We start from the raw sequence: 23,913 nt of genomic DNA, 5'->3' as shown, positions 1-23,913 counted from the left end.
AAGACCAGGACACGGTTCCTCCTCAGCTGTTCTCACTTGAGGGTGTAGTGTGTGTCTTCCACGGTGTAGAACCCACTGGCTGTTCCCCCCTCGATGTAGGAGATCTCATTATCGAACACCTGCACAGAACACAGCCCAGCATGGTCAGCGTTAGATGTTAAAAACTAAAATAACTATCCATCAGTGACAGCCTAGGAGATTTCTGTACATATCCTACTTTTACTAGTTACGACTACTACCATACTGTCTTTATACCTGTAGCACTGTACACATTACACTACAACCATGTACATACATCTGATTAGCACTACACTCAGTAGTACTAATTTGTATATTTTGTACACAGTTTAATCACCTGTACATTGTATATTGCTGTTGCACTTTACGGTTACATTTGCACTCTGGTTGGATGCCAAACTTGTTTTTGTTGTACTGTACTTGTGCTGTATTGTTATGACAATACATTTGAATCTAATCTAATCTAATTTCCATCTGGAATAACTATCCATCAGTATCGTTATTTATCATTTATTGTTTGTCATCATCTCATGTTTTATTTTTTGAATATTTTGAACAATTTTGTTGATAAAAATACTGCGCAAATACTGTCAAGATTTCTAACGGAATAATTTCTGAAATATTTGAAAATTGTTTTTAGTTTGTATGTATGTATGTATGTATGTATGTATGTATGTATGTATGTATGTATGTATGTATGTATGTATGTATGTATGTATGTATGTATGTATGTATGTATGTGTGTATGTGTGTGTATGTGTGTGTACATGTGTGAATGAATGAATGACATTTAATTTTTGTGTCATATCCGACGATCCATCCCTTACGGGATTACAAGACACCAAAAACAACAATTGAACATAATCACTTCCCAAGGTTTCTAAGCTACACCACTTTCTACACCAGCTTTCCGTACATATTAACATTTTCTAAACATCATTTTCATTTTCAGCTACCAGAATTATATCATCTGCATAAAGTAATATGTCCAATTTATTACTACCATCGTAATTTAGATTAGAAATGTGTGTGTGTAGGAGCGGTCAGGTGGCGTAGCAGAGATTGTGCTCGTCACCAATGCAAGAGGCTGCGGTCTCGACTCCCGGAGTCAGCATTGCCTTGGCTTGGGCTGATCGCTATACTAACTCGTTTGGCTGGGTTAGGGGGAGGGAAGCCGTGGGTGGGAAACTGGCGTTGTGGACAGCGACACCTACAGGTCAGGTCTGGGCGCTTGCTCAGCAGAGGCAGGACTTGAGGAAGGCAGCGTGACCTCCCACGCGTTACACTTCACCAATGAGAGCCCTCGCTGCCAGGTGAGAAAAGAGCCACTGGCTGTCGCCGCACGTGTCGGAGGAAGCGTGCGGATACTTCAGGGTTCCCTTGTACCGACCAGTAGGAGAACATGCGCACAACAACCAGGTAGGGGAGGGGGGGGAATTGGCACAACGACTAAATTGGGACGGGGAGAAAACAGAGAAAATCAGAGAAAGAGAGAAAAAAAATAAAAATAAAAGTGTATGTATGTGTGTGTGTGTGTACATGTGTGCGTTTCCTCTCATACCGCGCTGAACTCATCGCTCTCGTCTCCCATCTCCTCTCTGATGGTCCTGCACTCGGCTCCCAGGTAGTTCCTCAGGTTGACAGCGTGGATGGCAGAGCCCGCCTTCTTGTCCAAAGTGGCATCCTGGCCTATCCAGTAGAAGATCTTCCAGTTCAAAGCCCCGTTCTCATCCAGGAATGTCTACAGAAGGAGGGAGGGATGGAGAGAGGGATGGAGGCAGAGAGGAAGAAAGGGAAAGCAAGGGTTGAGGAAGACAATAGGTTTTGGGGGGGGGGGGGGGGGGAAGAAAATGAATGAATATCCGAATGAACATCTCAACATTAACAACTCAATCTTGGAAATACAAAAAGAGAAAATATTGCTGTCGTTTGCACTTTTAAACAAACTAAATGTGTTCACGTGCTAAACCTGTTCAGATGAAGACCGGTGCAACTCAGATAAGGACCATATAGTCATAAAAAATGAAGGTACTGGAGCACATGGATCATCTTTAGAAAACAATGTAATAGTGTGCAAAAAATCACTATGTTTCAACACATCTGTGTCTTCTTCCCTCTGAAGATAAATCACTAAGGTTTTACTTTCTACACATCTGTGTCTTCTTCCCTCTGAAGATAAATCACTAAGGTTTCAACACTTCTGTATCTTCTTCCCTCTGAAGATAAATCACTAAGGTTTCTACACATCTGTGTCTTCTTCCCTCTGAAGATAAATCACTATGTTTCAACACATCTTGTGTCTTCTTCCCCCTGAAGATAAATCACTAAGGTTTCTACACATCTGTGTCTTCTTCCCTCTGAAGATAAATCACTATGTTTCAACACATATTGTGTCTTCTTCCCCCTGAAGATAAATCACTAAGGTTTCTACACATCTGTGTCTTCTTCCCTCTGAAGATAAATCACTAAGGTTTCTACACATCTGTGTCTTCTTCCCTCTGAAGATAAATCACTGTTTCAACACTTCTGTGTCTTCTTCACTCTGAAGATAAATCACTATGTTTCAACACTTCTGTATCTTCTTCACTCTGAAGATAAATCACTATGTTTCAACACTTCTGTGTCTCCTTCACTCTGAAGATAAATCACTATGTTTCAACACTTCTGTGTCTCCTTCACTCTGAAGATAAATCACTATGTTTCAACACTTCTGTGTCTTCTTCACTCTGAAGATGAATCACTATGTTTCAACACATCTGTGTCTTCTTCCCTTTGAAGATAAATCACTGTTTCAACACTTCTGTGTCTTCTTCACTCTGAAGATAAATCACTATGTTTCAACACTTCTGTGTCTTCTTCACTCTGAAGATAAATCACTGTTTCAACACTTCTGTGTCTTCTTCACTCTGAAGATAAATCACTATGTTTCAACACTTCTGTATCTTCTTCACTCTGAAGATAAATCACTATGTTTCAACACTTCTGTATCTTCTTCACTCTGAAGATAAATCACTATGTTTCAACACTTCTGTGTCTCCTTCACTCTCAAGATAACCCTGACTCTGAAGAAGATGATCCATGTGCTCCAGTACCTTCCTTTTTGAAAACTAAATGTGTTTAGAGAGCGTAGACAAAGAAGTCATTGTAAATGACAACAATGAAACAGTAACCTTTCAGGTAGATTTTTAGCTTCAAACATTGTTCCAGGGACCCAATTTTCCTCTGAGGACAATTTGTTTACTTATTCAGACCTGAACATATTCCATAGAATTGTGCAACTTCTCCGAGTTTAAAACGACACTGTGCACCTTTAACCCATAACTACACTGTGCACCTTTAACCCATAACTACACTGTGCACCTTTAACACATAACTACACTGTGCACCTTTAACCCATAACTACACTGTGCACCTTTAACACATAACTACACTGTGCACCTTTAACACATAACTACACTGTGCACCTTTAACACATAACTACACTGTGCACCTTTAACACATAACTACACTGTGCACCTTTAACACATAACTACACTGTGCACCTTTAACCCATAACTACACTGTGCACCTTTAACACATAACTACACTGTGCACCTTTAACACATAACTACACTGTGCACCTTTAACCCATAACTACACTGTGCACCTTTAACACATAACTACACTGTGCACCTTTAACACATAACTACACTGTGCACCTTTAACACATAACTACACTGTGCACCTTTAACACATAACTACACTGTGCACCTTTAACACATAACTACACTGTGCACCTTTAACACATAACTACACTGTGCACCTTTAACACATAACTACACTGTGCACCTTTAACACATAACTACACTGTGCACCTTTAACACATAACTACACTGTGCACCTTTAACCCATAACTACACTGTGCACCTTTAACACATAACTACACTGTGCACCTTTAACACATAACTACACTGTGCACCTTTAACACATAACTACACTGTGCACCTTTAACACATAACTACACTGTGCACCTTTAACACATAACTACACTGTGCACCTTTAACACATAACTACACTGTGCACCTTTAACACAAGTGTAGCAGCCCCTGCCCTGGTTTTCCTTCTAGACCTATGATGTATTACCTTGAGGATGATGTAGCAGTCAGCTTCATAGAACTTTCCATGGAAGGTCTCATCCACCTGCACCGGGATGAAGTTCTCAATCTGCCACACAAACACACCGGGCACCTGGACAGAGAGAGTACCAACAAATACATACAATTGACCCACATCTCAAACATGTTGGTCCGAAGAAGCAGTACAAGCATTATGTAACTTGTACTGTATGTAATTGTTTCTTGTTTGTGTATTTGTATTCGCTCTGGTGGCAAACCATGTTTCCGCTCTGGGATTAAGAATAAAACAATACCATTGTTGTTTTTCGCCCTATGTAAAGAGACATTGGGTTTTATGAAAGGCTCTATACAAAACCACATTATTATTATTAATTAGGGGTGGACAATATGGCCTAAATATCATGACAACTTTTCTACGCATTTACAATTTGCTTTTCTGTGGCTATTTTTTCTGGCTGGATATTATTTCAAAAGATATTCATTATTTTTCATAAGAATAACTAGCCTACCTGTTTAAACCACATATTTGTATGCATATTAAAGAAAAATATTATCTTGTAGCAGTTTCCATTTCAACTTGATCAATGCAGGGTAATAATTAAAAATAATTCAGGTTGAATGCTGTATCACACTGGAGATAAAGTGCTTCTCTCATTGGAAACAACACAGGAATAAACTTCTCTCACTGTGAACATAATTATTTTGGCACAACTGTTGGCCTAGTTTAATTGTTTACATCTATTCACATGGCTTTGTGGAGACCTTTTTTAATTAAAAAAGCTCCTATACTACTAGTGTTTCTTAGTGATGCCAGTAAAGGTATCAGTGTTTTAGTCTGGTACTGGCCCGATATCTGATGCCTTTGGTATTGGTGCAGCCCTGTACAAACCCACGAACAGACAAACAGACATACCTGTCCTACATCCTCCAGGAAGAACTCTGAGTAGTCCAGTCCATTGTGTTTCTCCAGACTCTTGTCCCATCGCCGTGTCTTCAGATCAGCATAGTGTACATCCCCGTTCGCCTAACCACACACACACACACACACACACATTAAATGCTTTATTTATGTCCACATAAATACAAAGTACATTAAGGACATAAACACTAACAGTGCAATCAGTTCATTAGGAGTCATTCAGTTACGTTTGTGACTGTGCAGCAACCATCGCACACATACAATATTAACACAGAGGATGTCTCTCCTTCCCACCTCCTCTCTTTCCCTTTCCTGTGCAACTCAATACAGGCCCTTCACGGAACGTTTTGAATGCCTGTTTTTCCTCCCTGGTGGATGTGAAAAACAAAGGTTGCTATGTGTTCATAATCTCATATATGTGACCAGGTATGGACTTCAGGGTCATGTTGAGGGATCTTCATTTTTTTTTTTTTTACATATTGTGAAAGTACAGATTCATACCTTAAAAATAAGCCATCACTTGAACATTTTGGTGGGATATTTTTCAAGCTACATCCTATGAATCATGGAGATATCAGTAAACGCATTCAGAGATGAATGGTCTTCGAACTTGTGGAGAGGTTCACACCTGTGATTTAATCAACTACAACCCTACCCAGAATGCATTGTATTCCATGGCCCCCCTCTCTCTGGGGACATTAACACCTTGCATCAGGCTCTTTTGTTATGGCAATGACTCTGTCTTGTGGCAAGTTGTTGTGGCAGTTGAAGTATTTGCCTTGTAAGTCTAAAAGCTAAATTACTAAATGTAAATGTATTATAAGGAAAGGTTAACCTTCTGTAGTGTGGTAGTGAAAGGGTTAACCGTCTGTAGTGTGGTAGTGAAAGGTTTGTTGGAAGCCTCACATAAGCCATGTAATGTTGGGGGTCAAGGTATTGGCTGAAGGAAAGGCTACATCAATAAGCATTTAGATGTTTAGATTTAAAGGTTAACCTTCTGTAGTGTGGCAGTGAAAGGGTTAACCTTCTGTAGCTGTGAGATAATTGTTGAATAGATACACAAATGTTCTAGAATGTTTGATTATGACATCATACTGTGACATCACAAATGTTTTCGGGCATTCATAACATTATTTTCTATGATGAATTGAAAATGGGGGATCCTGATGTAAACAAGATGAAAGTCTTTCTCTGGTCTGCATCCCCTTAACAATTGTGTGTATTGAGCTGTACTGTATTGTACCCATTCTGTAATCTGTTAATAAAGTTTTCAATCAATCAATCAAGTTAACCTTCTGTAGTGTGGCAGTGAAAGGGTTAACCTTCTGTAGTGTGGTAGTGAAAGGTTTGTTGGAAGCCTCACATAAGCCATGTAATGTTGGGGGTCAAGGTATTGGCTGAAGGAAAGGCTACATCAATAAGCATTTAGATGTTTAGATTTAAAGGTTAACCTTCTGTAGTGTGGCAGTGAAAGGGTTAACCTTCTGTAGCTGTGAGAGAATTGTTGAATAGATACACAAATGTTCTAGAATGTTTGATTATGACATCATACTGTGACATCACAAATGTTTTCGGGCATTCATAACATTATTTTCTATGATGAATTGAAAATGGGGGATCCTGATGTAAACAAGATGAAAGTCTTTCTCTGGTCTGCATCCCCTTAACAATTGTGTGTATTGAGCTGTACTGTATTGTACCCATTCTGCAATCTGTTAATAAAGTTTTCAATCAATCAATCAAGTTAACCTTCTGTAGTGTGGCAGTGAAAGGGTTAACCTTCTGTAGTGTGGTAGTGAAAGGTTTGTTGGAAGCCTCACATAAGCCATGTAATGTTGGGGGTCAAGGTATTGGCTGAAGGAAAGGCTACATCAATAAGCATTTAGATGTTTAGATTTAAAGGTTAACCTTCTGTAGTGTGGCAGTGAAAGGGTTAACGTTCTGTAGCTGTGAGATAATTGTTGAATAGATACACAAATGTTCTAGAATGTTTGATTATGACATCATACTGTGACATCACAAATGTTTTCGGGCATTCATAACATTATTTTCTATGATTAATTGAAAATGGGGGATCCTGATGTAAACAAGATGAAAGTCTTTCTCTGGTCTGCATCCCCTTAACAATTGTGTGTATTGAGCTGTACTGTATTGTACCCATTCTGCAATCTGTTAATAAAGTTTTCAATCAATCAATCAAGTTAACCTTCTGTAGTGTGGCAGTGAAAGGGTTCACCTTCTGTAGTGTGGTAGTGAAAGGTTTCTGCCACTCTTCACAAGCAAAGAGACTTTCCATTCCGTGAAAACCCGCCCTACTCTGCTCTGATTCGCAGACTGTGGGTGGGGGGGAGAAACGCTGAATGTGATTGGATCAGAGTAGCCAGACAGACAGGCAGAGCAGCCAGCCGGACAGTGGAGCACTGAGAGAGAGGAAACGGCGGAGGATTTAACGAGGCGCGTTAATACAATTTTGTTTATCTGGCTTATTGCTGCGGATTCAAGCCAAGTTCCAATAATACAGTACAGCTCAATACACACAATTGTTAAGGGGATGCAGACCCAGAAAGACGTTTGTCTTGTCATCAAATGAATTGCCAGCGCGCGTTCGTCTACAACAACAACCAACGCGTCCTATAATAATAATAACTTGTTTGTTATTTTCTTTGAGTTTCCCTATTGAATGAATTTACTTCTTATACCATTAGGTTGCAATAAATTCACTCGAATTAAATTCGTTCGCTCATCAAATTCGTGACATTCTAAATGTGTTTTAATGTTGTTTAATTTAATGACAATACACCCGCGCGGACTCGCGTTTTTTTTTAATCTTTTTTATATGGACAGGACACTGCGTTTGTTGCGTTGCTATAACTTATAACATTAAGATAAAGTGTATAAACATTGTTCTTCTCCCTGCTAAGAAAGGAGAGCGTTTGGCTGTGTGTGTTTCAACACCTCTTAAGTACCTGTTAAGCTGACAGACCCACACGTAAATCCCCTCACCTGTAGTTTTTCCACAGTATTGAGAGACAATACTGTCGAACTATATAACAATAATTACCTCATTTACAAGTTGTATTTAAGTTTGCAAATAAGAGCAAATAAGAGAACACATTATTGACATTTCAAAGATGTAAAAAAAAACAGATTTCGATTTTTTTCGATTTTCTGAAGAGCAAGACAATTGTTCCTTTTCTGGCACTTGTTTCTCACCGGATCAAATCGGGTTTGGTCACGTCGAGTCACATATGAGAAATATATAAACAAAAATGTATTTATAACGTATTACTGGATCTTGTAAACAAGTCGCAGTGGAACATTTTTGTTTTTACAATGTTTCACCTACTCAGAAATAAGGCTTTTTCTTTCAAAAGTGGTTACACGCGGCCATGTTGGAAGAAAGAACTAGACAAACATTCTGTACAGACCTTGCTCCTCCTCGTCCTACTCCACCCCACCCCCCTCTCCTCCTCCACCCTAACCCTATCCCTCTCTCCTCCACCCTACCCCCTATCCCTCTCTCCTCCACCCTACCGCCTATCCCTCTCTCCTCCACCCTACCCCCTATCCCTCTCTCATCCTCCTCCACCCTACCCCCTATCCCTCTCTCCTCCTCCACCCCCCATCCGTCTCTTCCTCCACCTCCACCCCCCCCCCCATCATGCCTCTCTCTTCCTCCTCCTCCACCCCCATCCCTCTCTTCCTCCTCCAGCCCCCCCATTCCTCTCTTCCTCCTCCAGCCCCCCATCCCTCTCTTCCTCCTCCACCCCCCATCCCTCTCTCCTCCTCCACCCCCCCATCCCTCTCTCTTTCTCCTCCACCCCTCATCCCTCTCTCTTCCTCCTCCTCCACCCCCCATCCCTCTCTCTTCCTCCTCCTCCTCCTCCTCCTCCACCCCCCATCCCTCTCTTCCTCCTCCTCCACCCCCCCATCCCTCTCTCCTCCTCCTCCACCCCCCCATCCCTCTCTCTTCCTCCACCCCCATCCCTCTCTCCTCCTCCTCCTCCACCCCCCCATCCCTCTCTTCCTCCTCCTCCACCCCCCCATCCCTCTCTCTTCCTCCTCCTCCACCCCATCCCTCTCTCCTCCTCCTCCTCTTCCATCGCCCCCCCCCCCCATCTCTCTCTCCTTACCTCCGACTTGTTCTTTTCCTCGGCCACGTCGCTCATTCCCTTCAGCACCTGTTTGGCCTGGTCGTCCTGAGCAGAGTCCTTCCTCCTCCTCAGCCTCATCTTCCTCGCCAGAGGGTCCCGTGGACTGGCTCCTGGATGCACACACACAGTATCACCATAGTAACTCACTGATCAATACACACATACCGTGTGAAGACACAGACACACCTCATGAAAACACACCTAAACAAACACATACTAAAGTATATGTTTATGGAGGATGTACAAGCGTGCACAAACATGCATAAATATGTCTATATTACACAATACTGACTACACACAGCTCATGAGAACACAGAGAGGGGACTGAACACACACCTCCCCCGGCGGCGGCCACAGTGGCGGGCGAGGCCCCGGCCAGACGCAGCTGGTTCTGCAGGGAGAAGTCGATGTTGTACCACTCGGCCGTGCGGTCCACGGGCTTGGGAGGCATGACCAGGTTGGGGTTCTCCCGGACATCCAGCATCTACAGGGCGGACGGTGGAGAGAGAGAGAGGCCTTCATGTACAGCATGTGCTTTATGAATATGAAATAGCATCACATGTCTTAGTTTCAACAGGACTGTCCTGAAGAAGCAAGATTCAAGATTTAGTTTGTCATTTCTTTGTGTTCTTCCATACATACAAACAACTAAATACTGTTCCTCCCAGCCCAGAGCAGGGCAACAAGGTTAAAATAGAAACAGAAATGTATATGCGTATACAATATTCAATCTAAAATATAATATAATATAAGTCCATTAAGAAGTGGTACGAAAAACATATAAGTCAACATAATAAGACACCGACACATGATTAAATATAATCAGTTAGCAGCAAAGTACATTAAAGTGTGTTGGTGAGAAAGTGCATTTTGTGTTCACTATACAGTACATGCTCATTTCTATTGAAATTAACTCAACACTCCAAGTTTGGTACTTGGTAGTTTAATTAAAGGCCAATCATGTAGTTTCAATCGTGTTTGTCTAGTATTTACACACTGTTAACAGAAGTAAACAAGTCAATGGCTCATTATTATTATTATTATTATTATTATTATTATTATTATTATTATTATTATTATTATATTATTATTATTATTATTATTATTATTATTATTATTATTATTATTATTATTATTATTATTATGAGAGCAGTACAGCTCTATTCACACAATACCTGACTTCTTATTTTATGTTAGTAAGAAAACACTTTCACTTGTCCAACAGCTGGCCACATGTTCACCAGATTTATACACTTTTAGCGATATGTATTTTCTACTGACTTGACCTAATAACCACTGGCTTTCACACTCAAGCCCAGTTAAGTTGGTAGGCTGAATCTCATATAAAGGTTAGTGAGGAAGTGTGTACTCTGGGAGCAGGCTGAATACTGTACCTCTAAGTTAGTGAGGAAGTGTGTACTTTGGGAGCAGGCTGAATACTGTACCTCCAAGTTAGTGAGGAAGTGTGTACTTTGGGAGAAGGCTGAATACTGTACCTCTAAGTTAGTGAGGAAGTGTGTACTTTGGGAGCAGGCTGAATACTGTACCTCTAAGTTAGTGAGGAAGTGTGTACTCTGGGAGCAGGCTGAATACTGTACCTCTAAGTTAGTGAGGAAGTGTGTACTTTGGGAGCAGGCTGAATACTGTACCTCTAAGTTAGTGAGGAAGTGTGTACTTTGGGAGCAGGCTGAATACTGTACCTCTAAGTTAGTGAGGAAGTGTGTACTTTGGGAGCAGGCTGAATACTGTACCTCTAAGTTAGTGAGGAAGTGTGTACTTTGGGAGCAGGCTGAATACTGTACCTCTAAGTCGGTGAGGAAGTGGATGGCTTCAGGCAGGGTAACCAGACGATTCTTATTCAGTACCAACTTCTTCAGTTTACCACACCTGGAGAACAACGGGACCACACACAGCAACACAAAGGATCAGGAGTTCAACTGTAATTAGAATATTACCCTGCATTGATCAGATGTACTTGTATACATGTAGGGGAAGTGCATATGTCGTTTTCAGACGGAAATGTGGTATCTCCGTAATTTATGTAAAGAAAATATATATATATATATACATTTTCAACAATATGAAAGGTTGAGATTGTTTCTCTTCATTCCTGAAAGGTAAACCCCTTTTGGAGAAACAAGGTTTTCACCCGACAGCAGCGATATACGTTTACATTTCATCGTTTTGTGTGCGTGTGTGTGTGTCTGTGTCTGTGTGTGTGTGTGTGTGTGTGTGTGTGTGTCTGTGTCTGTGTGTGTGTGTGTGTGTGTGTGTGTCTGTGTGTGTGTCTGTGTGTGTGTGTGTGTGTCTGTGTGTGTGTGTCTGGTCCCTACCTGCAGAGTCCCTCTGGTATGAGCTCCAGGTTGTTGTTAGCAGCCATGAACTCCGTGAGGCTGGCCAGCTTCCCCACTCCAGAAGGAACCCCGTCAAAGTCCAGCTTGTTCGAGTTCACGTACAGTTTCTTCAGCTTAGCCAGCTTACAGATAGCAGACTGAGGAAATGGAAAAGAACAACAACAACAACATAAAAACAACCAGTTAGAGTGAAGATACACTGGGCAACATGATCCGATTAAAATGAAGGTACCCAATGGAGTTTCCGTTTAAACAGTTCACTTTTGTTCATATTGCCATTTCTACCCAAATAGAGACAAGAGTTTTCTGTTGTTGTTCTATACTACAAGCTGGATAACTCCCCTACCTCATATATAACCTGTTGTTGTTCTATACTACAAGCTGGATAACTCCCCTACCTCATATATAACCTCCTGTTGTTCTATACTACAAGCTGGACAACTCCCCTACATCATATAACCCGTTGTTGTTCTATACTACAAGCTGGATAACTCCCCTACCTCATATATAACCTGTTGTTGTTCTATACTACAAGCTGGATAACTCCCCTACGTCATATAACCTGTTGTTGTTCTATACTACAAGCTGGATAACTCCCCTACCTCATATATAACCTGTTGTTGTTCTATACTACAAGCTGGACAACTCCCCTACCTCATATATAACCTGTTGTTGTTCTATACTACAAGCTGGATAACTCCCCTACCTCATATATAACCTGTTGTTCTATACTACAAGCTGGATAACTCCACTACCTCATATATAACCTGTTGTTGTTCTATACTATAAGCTGGACAACTCCCCTACCTCATATATAACCTGTTGTTGTTCTATACTACAAGCTGGATAACTCCCCTACCTCATATATAACCTGTTGTTGTTCTATACTACAAGCTGGATAACTCCCCTACCTCATATATAACCTGTTGTTGTTCTATACTACAAGCTGGATAACTCCCCTACCTCATATATAACCTGTTGTTGTTCTATACTACAAGCTGGATAACTCCCCTACCTCATATATAACCTGTTGTTGTTCTATACTACAAGCTGGATAACTCCCCTACCTCATATAACAGCAACAGCTATTTTCTTAGCTCTCTAAATGTTTATATTCCATCCTTTTCATCCACTTTTCATCTTGTTAGATGAAGCACAATTTGATTGGTCATCTGCACCCGCGCTCGTGGCATGCATGTGCATCCTCAAAAACTCCCCTGGATACATTTAACCCTTTCACACTACAGAAGGTTAACCCTTTCACTACAGAAGGTTAACCCTTTCACTACCACACTACAGAAGGTTAACCGTTCACTAGCACACTACAGAAGGTTAACCTTTCACTACCACACTAGACGGTTAACCCTTTCACTACCACAATACAGATGGTTAACCCTTTCACTACCACAATACAGACGGTTAACCCTTTCACTACCACACTACAGAAGGTTAACCTTTCACTACCACACTACAGAAGGTTAACCTTTCACTACCACACTACAGACGGTTAACCCTTTCACTACCACACTACAGAAGCCTAACCTTTCACACTACAGAAGGTTAACCTTTCACTACCACACTACAGACAGTTAACCCTTTCACTACCACACTACAGAAGGTTAACATTTCACTACCACACTACAGACGGTTAACCCTTTCACTACCACACTACATAAGGTTAACCTTTCGCTACCACACTACAGGCGGTATGTCTAAGCTACAGTATGTAACTCGGCCAGTACAGTGTGTACAAGGTATGTCTCTAAGCTATGTAATTCAGCCATTACAGTGTGTACAAGGTATGTCTAAGCTATGTAATTCAGCCTGTACAGTGTGTACAAGGTATGTCTAAGCCATGTAATTCAGCCATTACAGTGTGTACAAGGTATGTCTAAACTATGTAATTCAGCCTGTACAAGGTATGTCTAAACTATGTAATTCAGCCTGTACAGTGTGTACAAGGTATGTCTAAGCGATGTAATTCAGCCTGTACAGTGTGTACAAGGTATGTCTAAGCGATGTAATTCAGCCTGTACAGTGTGTACAAGGTATGTCTAAGCGATGTAATTCAGCCTGTACAAGGTATGTCTAAACTATGTAATTCAGCCTGTACAGTGTGTACAAGGTATGTCTAAACTATGTAATTCAGCCTGTACAGTGTGTACAAGTTATGTCTAAGCGATGTAATTCAGCCTGTACAGTGTGTACAAGGTATGTCTAAGTTATGTAATTCAGCCTGTACAGTGTGTACAAGGTATGTCTAAACTATGTAATTCAGCCTGTACAGAGTGTACAAGGTATGTCTAAACTATGTAATTCAGCCTGTACAGTGTGTACAAGGTATGTCTAAGCGATGTAATTCAGCCTGTACAGTGTGTACAAGGTATGTCTAAGCCATGTAATTCAGCCATTACAGTGTGTACAAGGTATGTCTAAACTATGTAATTCAGCCTGTACAAGGTATGTCTAAACTATGTAATTCAGCCTGTACAGTGTGTACAAGGTATGTCTAAGCGATGTAATTCAGCATGTCTAAGCGATGTAATTCAGCCTGTACAGTGTGTACAAGGTATGTCTAAGCGATGTAATTCAGCCTGTACAAGGTATGTCTAAACTATGTAATTCAGCCTGTACAGTGTGTACAAGGTATGTCTAAACTATGTAATTCAGCCTGTACAGTGTGTACAAGTTATGTCTAAGCGATGTAATTCAGCCTGTACAGTGTGTACAAGGTATGTCTAAGTTATGTAATTCAGCCTGTACAGTGTGTACAAGGTATGTCTAAACTATGTAATTCAGCCTGTACAGAGTGTACAAGGTATGTCTAAACTATGTAATTCAGCCTGTACAGTGTGTACAAGGTATGTCTAAGCGATGTAATTCAGCCTGTACAGTGTGTACAAGGTATGTCTAAGCGATGTAATTCAGCCATTACAGTGTGTACAAGGTATGTCTAAGCCATGTAATTCAGCCATTACAGTGTGTACAAGGTATGTCTAAACTATGTAATTCAGCCTGTACAAGGTATGTCTAAACTATGTAATTCAGCCTGTACAGTGTGTACAAGGTATGTCTAAGCGATGTAATTCAGCATGTCTAAGCGATGTAATTCAGCCTGTACAGTGTGTACAAGGTATGTCTAAGCGATGTAATTCAGCCTGTACAGTGTGTACAAGGTATGTCTAAGCGATGTAATTCAGCCTGTACAGAGTGTACAAGGTATGTCTAAACTATGTAATTCAGCCTGTACAGTGTGTACAAGGTATGTCTAAGTTATGTAATTCAGCCTGTACAGTGTGTACAAGGTATGTCTAAACTATGTAATTCAGCCTGTACAGTGTGTACAAGGTATGTCTAAGCGATGTAATTCAGCCTGTACAGTGTGTACAAGGTATGTCTAAACTATGTAATTCAGCCTGTACAGAGTGTACAAGGTATGTCTAAGCGATGTAATTCAGCCTGTACAGTGTGTACAAGGTATGTCTAAGTTATGTAATTCAGCCTGTACAGTGTGTACAAGGTATGTCTAAACTATGTAATTCAGCCTGTACAGTGTGTACAAGGTATGTCTAAACTATGTAATTCAGCCTGTACAGAGTGTACAAGGTATGTCTAAGCGATGTAATTCAGCCTGTACAGTGTGTACAAGGTATGTCTAAGCGATGTAATTCAGCCTGTACAGAGTGTACAAGGTATGTCTAAGCCAGGGAGGGGCAACTGGCGGCCCGCGGGCCGCATGCGGCCCTCACCGACGCTCCATGCGGCCCCAGGCCAATATAAAAAAAAATATATATATATTTATTTTTTTGCATTCGACTAAGAGGTTGGCAGTCGACTATGGCTCCTTTCGATCGATTAGTCGACTATTCGACTAATAGGGGGCAGCCCTAGTGTGGACATATTCAACACTGTTGAAAGTGCCGTGCAGCAATATGGGGGGTTTGATAAACTGTCCGCTGTTGTTACCGATGGAGCACCCGCAATGAAAGGAAAACACACAGGATTCGCCGGGCTTCTAAGGCAGAGTGGCATTGAGTGTCCAATGCTGCACTGCATTATACATCAGGTAAGTTCGCTAACATAATTTCCATCTATTGTGGGTCACTAATAATCAGGGGTGCAGTGGTCATGCCACGCGGTACCACGCCGTCCCAGCACTTTTCTGAGCAGAAGTACGCGCACGGATGTGCACGTGCGTGCACACAAAAATGAAACGTTATTTCATCTGATGCAGATCGCATGCACAAACATTGAAGTGGACATTCCTTCTATTGTGAGCCAACAGGAGAGACCACAAGTGTCTCATTAAAGACAGAACCATTATTGACCCACTGTGGGGGAGGGTGAATGTCATGCCAGTTTGATAAAGGGTCAATGGGAGGCACTCAGGAATGTTTTGTTTAGTAGCAGGATAAAAGTTTATACATTTAACAAAATCATTTATTATTGCACTTTTGATTTACTGTTGTAGTGAAATGCAGCAGGAATGCTGCTTTGTGTTTGTTGAGCAGTGGGCTTTAAGTTCATACATTTATTTTAATAGAAGCCTTAATTATAATTTGTCATTTTTGTATATATTTGGGTTACACAGCAATACTTTCAAATTCAGCTGTATTTATAAATTCATAAAGTTGAAATTAAGCATTACTAAATTCGTTTGAAATGGAATAAAAACCAAGTTACAACAAATTATAATAGTTTATAATTGCCTTATTTATCACATCTGTGACTATTATGGGCTATTTGAGTGATGGGGTACTACTGGCGGGACTGCCGATAAACAATGCGGCCCCCCAGATTGAGTGTGGAAATTTAGTGGCTCTCACCATATACAAAGTTGCCCACCCCTGGTCTAAGCGATGTAATTCAGCCTGTACAGAGGGTGCATTGCCCCCACTGATCCTTCTGGGTTTTATTATTTCCCTGCTCTATCTAGAAGTGAAGATATCTCAGCTGATGGGGACAATATGGAAATGTTTAAAAAACCCACAATAAATCTCCATGTAGTGTGTGTGAGATGTAAACAGGAAGCCAGCAGGAGGGAGGCGGAGCCCGGCGGGCCGTCCTTACAGGCAGCGAGGTGAGCAGATTGCGGCTGAGGTTGAGCGTCTCCAGCTGGGTCCACTGGTCGATGCAGAGGGACAGCTCGGAGATCTGGTTGCCGCTCAGGTTCAGCCTCTTCAGACTGCCCAGGGAGTAGAGACACTCTGGGACCCGAGACAGGTCGTTACAGGACAGGTCCACGTCTGGGTGAGAGGAGACACGCGGGGACGTGAGAAAGGGGGGGAAATAGTCATCTTCCAATATCTGTCCAATAAAACTGTGCAATAAAACAAAACCAGGCAAGTTGACTATGTTGACAAAGAATGATACTTGAGTAACTTCAGTTATACTTTGTAGTTTACCTGCTAGTCTTCTCTACCCAGTAGACTAACACCACACCATGCTAGTTACCCGGCCAACGGGACGCCACGCCCCTCCAGAAAAAAGTTTAATAAAAAAAATGTAGCAAAAAAAAAAAAAAAATTTAATAATTAATTTTTTTTTTATTAAAGTTGGCTTTAATCACAGTAACGTTGGCGAGCTAGCTAAATTATACATAAATCGGTTTTCATATAAATCAATCTTCACTAAGACTTTAAAACGGTGGTGCGGCACGGTCTACGGAGACGCAGAGAAAAGCTACCAAATCCATTCAGAGACAACTCATAGTTCATATAAGCCATTCTCCCTTTCTGTGCGTGTGCGGGTGCCCGTCCCAACTCTGGTCTTTGGCCTACCACCCCCCCTGAAAAAGATCCTAGGGGAAACACTGTACCCAGTAGACCAGGGGTGGCCAACCAGTCAGAGACTAAGAGCCACAAAAAAATGACTGTGGTACCACAAAGAGCCACACCATATACCAGCGTTTCTCAACCTTTTTTTTCAGTCACGGCACCCTTCATGTGTTTATAGGTCTCACCCTCTGGCCTCTGAAGTTGCTAATGTCTTTTTATTTGGGCCTCACAGGGTTAAAAGGACCCTGTGAGACCCACGGTTGCAAAATTACAAAATCACTTTTAGCCATTTAAAAAAATAATGTTTATTTAAAAAATGTTAAAGGGGAACTATTTTACTATTTCTTTCACTATTTGGGCACTTTTACACAATTCCTGTGAGTCTATGGAACACCTAGGTTTTTTTTTTTTTAAATGCATTGTTTTGTATTTCTAATCAAGTACTAAAAACCGCATTTTTCTACCTCAAGATCTTAAGCCGTTTTGAGGCTGGGCTCCAACCACTGTGTGGCCTGGTGCCAACTGCCACATCAACTGCCACATTATTATGCAGCTGAGAAATCTCTGACATCACAGATATGCACATTTTCAGATGACTCAGTTCAGTGAGGGTGAATATTGTGAGAGGAGAATTGGAAGAATTCGCCAATATGAGAATTAGATACATATATCCTATTAATATAAGTCCACATAGCTAAGAAACAATGGTAAACACTGAAAAAAAGCCATTTATAAGATAGTTCCCCTTTAAGCACATGTATAGTCAATTGGTCCTGTTGTTCAGCCTCACAATGCTATTTGATAGTAAATGTGTTTATATGTCCCACCCTCTGAAGTTGCTAATTTCTTTTTAATTTGGGCCTCACAGGGTTAACCTCTTAAGCCCGAGATATACAGTAAAAGTGTATATTTTCAGCATTATGTTTGTTTACCAATTATTTTAACTGTTATTAGTGAAATAGAAGATTATAGAAATCTCAGGGCATTGAGTCGGAAACCGGCGCATATTGACAGGAGGAAGTGGCACAGCCAAAAGTGAGTGTAGTCTTTTGAAGGAAGAGACTCAGGGCTTTCAAATTTCGAAAAACTACCCTACCCAGCTCACACCAGCCCCTGTCAATCATCTGACTTCTGGATTTACTTTTTAATTTCTCTTATTTTTTGGGATTATCTCCCACAAACCTGAACGTTATTGCCATAAAACAGAACGCAGTTAGTTTCTCTACCTTTCTGTGAACGTCTTGCAAAAAACGGTGTTGCAATATGATGAAGAATGGTGGAGAAATTTACATTATAAAAAAGATGGCAGAATTCAGTACTGTATCTACAAAACCTTCTGTTTAACACTTTCACTGCCACACACGAGATATCTTGGGTTTCCGATAGTTATGTTGTATATGTGTGTAGGTTTTTTTTTTTTAGATAACAGGTATTATGGGTATATCTTATATAAAACAACTAACCAAAAGGTGATCTCATTGGATGTGCCCTGACAATTAATGCTTGTATATCTTATCGTGTGTTGTCATGTTTGTTTATATGTTTGTTTAAAAAATAATAAAAAAATAAAATACAAAAAAATAAATAAAAATAAAAAAAAATATTTTTTTTTTATTTTTTTTAATGGATGGAAGAGCCGCACATTGACGGGCAAAGAGCCGCATGCGGCTCGCGAGCCGCGGGTTGGCCACCCCTGCAGTAGACTAACACCACACCATGCTAGTTACCTGCTAGTTCTCTACCCAGTAGACTAACACCACACCATGCTAGTTACCTGCTAGTTCTCTACCCAGTAGACTAACACCACACCATGCTAGTTACCTGCTAGTTCTCTACCCAGTAGACTAACACCACACCATGCTAGTTACCTGCTAGTTCTCTACCCAGTAGACTAACACCACACCATGCTAGTTACCTGCTAGTTCTCTACCCAGTAGACTAACACCACACCATGCTAGTTACCTGCTAGTTCTCTACCCAGTAGACTAACACCACACCATGCTAGTTACCTGCTAGTTCTCTACCCAGTAGACTAACACCACACCATGCTAGTTACCTGCTAGTTCTCTACCCAGTAGACTAACACCACACCATGCTAGTTACCTGCTAGTTCTCTACCCAGTAGACTAACACCACACCATGCTAGTTACCTGCTAGTTCTCTACCCAGTAGACTAACACCACACCATGCTAGTTACCTGCTAGTTCTCTACCCAGTAGACTAACACCACACCATGCTAGTTACCTGCTAGTTCTCTACCCAGTAGACTAACACCACACCATGCTAGTTACCTGCTAGTTCTCTACCCAGTAGACTAACACCACACCATGCTAGTTACCTGCTAGTTCTCTACCCAGTAGACTAACACCACACCATGCTAGTTACCTGCTAGTTCTCTACCCAGTAGACTAACACCACACCATGCTAGTTACCTGCTAGTTCTCTACCCAGTAGACTAACACCACACCATGCTAGTTACCTGCTAGTTCTCTACCCAGTAGACCAGGGCCCTCATTTATCAATTTTCCTCAGAAAATGTTCTATTTCCACACGTAAGCACAGAATTTAGAATGTGTGCACGCACAAAAAAAACGGGATTTATCACACGTGCGTACACAGGTCCTACGCACACGTGTCATGATAACTATCACCTTGGTCCTACGCCGAGGCTCGTGCACACTTTCACGTATTTGCATACCAAAACCGCCCCGATTAACCATAATACGGTAATGGAACACCCCCATGAAATGTGGAAAAATGGACTAAACCGAGGGAAGCGTGTTATGAGACAGGCTGACAGACGTGTACACGTACGGTGATGTCGGATATGATATCTATTAACCATTGCTGCCTGGGCAGCGCAAACACTAATAAAGACCGTGCTGGAATATGACTGCCTTTTTCCGTTTTGTTTGATTAATACCCAGGGATTAAAGTTCTCCTCAATTTTATTCCAAATCGCGACGGATTTTCCGTCAATTTTCTACCTGCTGCATATGATTTCTAGAGGCATACAATCTATTTTGATGTCAGTATTGGGTAGCCTATATAAACAATAATACGAGAGCATATACAAGAACAATGAATCTCACTGCCATGTATGATGTAGCCTGCCTATGTGATCAATACAAACTGAATTCCATCATGTTTGTGTGCGGGAGCTCACAAGGCTGTTGTCACAATGGGTGGTACAGTAATAACAGTCTACACAATATCACGATGGACCATGCCATGTAGCCTATGTTCTATTATGACATGATCTGTGACGACAAATGTTCTAGAATGTTTGATTATGACATCATGCCTATGATCAATAAAAACGCGAACTTGAATCCCATCATCATATTTACATAGTCTGTCCACTATCTTTATTACTTTGTTATTCCCCCCCCCCCCCATCTATGTAAAGCGACCTTGCATGGGTCTCTTGAAAGGCGCTATGTAAAATGAAGCTATTATTATTGTTGTTGTTATTATTATTATCATGTCTGTGTGCTGAGCTCAGTGAAGTTTCAACGGAGCGAGGTAATCTATTCTAATCAACAAATTGAAGTAGAAAGCATTCCGTTGTGGCCAATCTTATTTGGAAACATGACACGTCGCTTTAGCCTATATTCTCAATTTGCATTTAATGGCTGAATGAATGAAAACTTTATTTAACAGATTGCAGAATGGGTACAATACAGTACGGCTCAATACACACAATTGTTAAGGGGATGCAGACCAGAGAAAGACTTTTGTCTTGTTTACATCAGGGTCCCCCAACTCGAGTCCTCGATATCCTCGCAGACGGACCAGTATACCTTTATATCATATCATATTCATATTCATATCATAGTTTACTCTATCAGCCTACCAGCATGTAATACGTTCTTTGTTAGAACTCAACTCGTTATTATTTTGCGCATAGATTGCAGAAATACGGGGACGTTTTGATTTAGGCTTTGACACAGAATACAAGTCATGATATCACCCACACGATATATGCTCTGTGTCCAGAGCATGTATGCTTTTCATTCATTTAAGACACATTTATTGCAAGGGTTTTGTATACACATACACTCAACAAATAACCTCTGTCTGTTCTCGTTGCAATGCGTTTATATCGTGGGTGTTCATATGACTTGTATTCTGCTTACAGCTTCGGGGTTCCACTCATTACGTTTAACAATGGCAAAGCCTTTTAAATATAATCAAAACGTTCCCGTATTTCTGCAATATATGCGCAAAATAATAACGGGTTGAGTTACGCGGAGCGCAGTCAGTGCTTATTTCCGCGTTGTAAAAATATTCTACCACCGGGCGCCAACTACGCATGGTCCGACCTGTGCTTAAATATACGCACGAAGTCAAGCACAAGTTCAAATAGATAAATCCCACACTTTGCTTAGGAATGGTCGTACGCACGGCTTAAGCACATATCTGTGCGTACGTCAGGTTGATACATGAGGGCCCAGGGGTGGCCAACCAGTCAGAGACTAAGAGCCACAAAAATGACTGTGGTACCACAAAGAGCCACACCATATACCAGCGTTTCTCAACTTTTTTTTCAGTCACGGCACCCTTCATGTGTTTATACTATAGGTCTCACCCTCTGGCCTCTGAAGTTGCTAATGTCTTTTTTATTTGGGCCTCACAGGGTTAAAAGTACCCTGTGAGACCCACGGTTGCAAAATTACAAAATCACTTTTAGCCATTTAAAAAAAGAATGTTTATTTAAAAAAATTTAAGCACATATATAGTCAATTGGTCCTGTTGTTCAGCCTCACAATGCTATTTGATAGTAAATGTGTTTATATGTCCCACCCTCTGAAGTTGCTAATGTATTTTTAATTTGGGCCTCACAGGGTTAACCTCTTAAGCCCGAGATATACAGTAAAAGTGTATATTTTCAGCATTACGTTTGTTTACCAATTATTTTAACTGTTATTAGTAAAATATAAGATTATAGAAATCTCAGGGCATTGAGTCGGAAACCGGCGCATATTGACAGGAGGAAGTGGCACAGCCAAAAGTGAGTGTAGTCTTTTGAAGGAAGAGACTCAGGGCTTTCGAATTTCGAAAAACTACCCTACCCAGCTCACACCAGCCCCTGTCAATCATCTGACTTCTGGATTTACTTTTTTATTTCTCTTATTTTTTTGGATTATCTCCCACAAACCTGAACGTTATTGCCATAAAACAGAACGCAGTTAGTTTCTCTACCTTTCTGTGAACGTCTTGCAAAAAACGGTGTTGCAATACGATGAAAAATGGTGGAGAAATTTACATTATAAAAAAGATGGCAGAATTCAGTACTGTATCTACAAAACCTTCTGTTTAACACTTTCACTGCCACACACGAGATATCTTGGGTTTCCGATAGTTATGTTGAAAGCCACTCACAAGATTTCTCTGATTTCTTTTTTTTTAGCGATCTGAAATCATATTGCATCACGCGAGCCTACCCGAGTATACCCGAGCACCGCCGGTGATCAGATGTGGAAAAAAGCGCCCCCTATCGTCTCCCAGATGACATAAGGGATTTTGGAATGGACTCAATGAAAATGGATGGGGAAAAAAATCCTGTACTCCACATTTTCCAGTCCACTGATGCAGCCGGGGTTACCACAGTTCATTCTGGAGCCTCTCAGCCCCGCGGAATCATGTACTGTGCTGTACACACGTTGGATCCATACACTTATCGATTTTTTCAAATGGTGATCAGGAATTGGAATATACAAGTTGGATACCATCTGATGTCAGGTAAGGAATCTATGTTATCAGTGTTAGGATAATCAGACTAATTTTGATGAAGATATAGGCTGTTTTGTGAAATGGGCTCTTTCGGTTTCACTGTAAAAGTCCAAGAGGAAATGAACACGGCGATTATCCGTGCGTGGCTCGAATGTGCTTGCGTGCACGTATAATATTGATCATCTAGCGTTTATTTGAAAACGATTCAGAAATAGGCCGACGAATATCAACGTTCTGGAATATTCCAGTAAAAGACGATTATCATAGAATGGTCTAGAATGAACTGTTTTTTACCTCAAAACGGATGCTTTTCAAAATGCTCTCAAACGGAAATGAAGCGATAAAAAACCAATCTGCCTTGACAGCACTGACTGGAAAAGGATTCTTTGATAAGCGACGGGCAGATTAGACACATAGCCATAATTTAAAACATAGATTAGGCGATATTAAGCGTAACATTGGCGCCGATGGTGGCATTGAAGCGATACCTCTGGCGCCACCTCGTGGCATTCAAAGTGTTAATCATCTTCACTTTATTAATTTGCTTAGATTTTTCAGGTCTGGTAAATTTTAGGATGGTGTTATTCACAGTCAAAGATTTCTTTTATTTTTTTTTTAATATAATTGATATTCTCCTTTGGTTCATTACAATTTACTCAAGCCTAGTAACATACACACTATTTCTGACACTGATCCATATATGTCCCTAGATTCAGATACCAAGAACATGCAAATGGACCATTTAAAAAAAAATGGTAAATGTTTATTCTACGTCCTTATGGAATGAGTGACATAAAAAAAAAAAAGGTAAAAAAAAAAATTTATATTTTTTTATTTATG

General features: G+C 40.8%; 1 protein-coding gene across 1 annotated transcript in view; it reads right to left on the bottom strand.

Moving 5' to 3' along the window:
• flii (FLII actin remodeling protein) overlaps positions 1-23,913 on the bottom strand; it is an 82,673-nt gene that overhangs the window by 27,659 nt on the left and 31,101 nt on the right. The window contains exons 7-15 of the mRNA XM_084329906.1: positions 16,631-16,806; positions 11,540-11,697; positions 11,009-11,093; positions 9,543-9,690; positions 9,186-9,316; positions 5,047-5,157; positions 4,141-4,245; positions 1,580-1,759; positions 37-119 (exon numbers count right to left, since the gene is read on the bottom strand). Coding sequence (XP_084186032.1) covers positions 37-119; positions 1,580-1,759; positions 4,141-4,245; positions 5,047-5,157; positions 9,186-9,316; positions 9,543-9,690; positions 11,009-11,093; positions 11,540-11,697; positions 16,631-16,806 — 1,177 coding nt within the window. The remainder of the gene's footprint in view (positions 1-36; positions 120-1,579; positions 1,760-4,140; positions 4,246-5,046; positions 5,158-9,185; positions 9,317-9,542; positions 9,691-11,008; positions 11,094-11,539; positions 11,698-16,630; positions 16,807-23,913) is intronic.

This window comes from Notolepis coatsorum (assembly GCF_963971535.1).
Source record: "Notolepis coatsorum genome assembly, chromosome: 14".
NCBI classification, from domain to species: Eukaryota; Metazoa; Chordata; class Actinopteri; order Aulopiformes; family Paralepididae; genus Notolepis; species Notolepis coatsorum.
The sequence above is the reverse complement of the archived record's forward strand: the minus strand, read 5'-3'. Positions and strand labels throughout refer to the sequence as shown.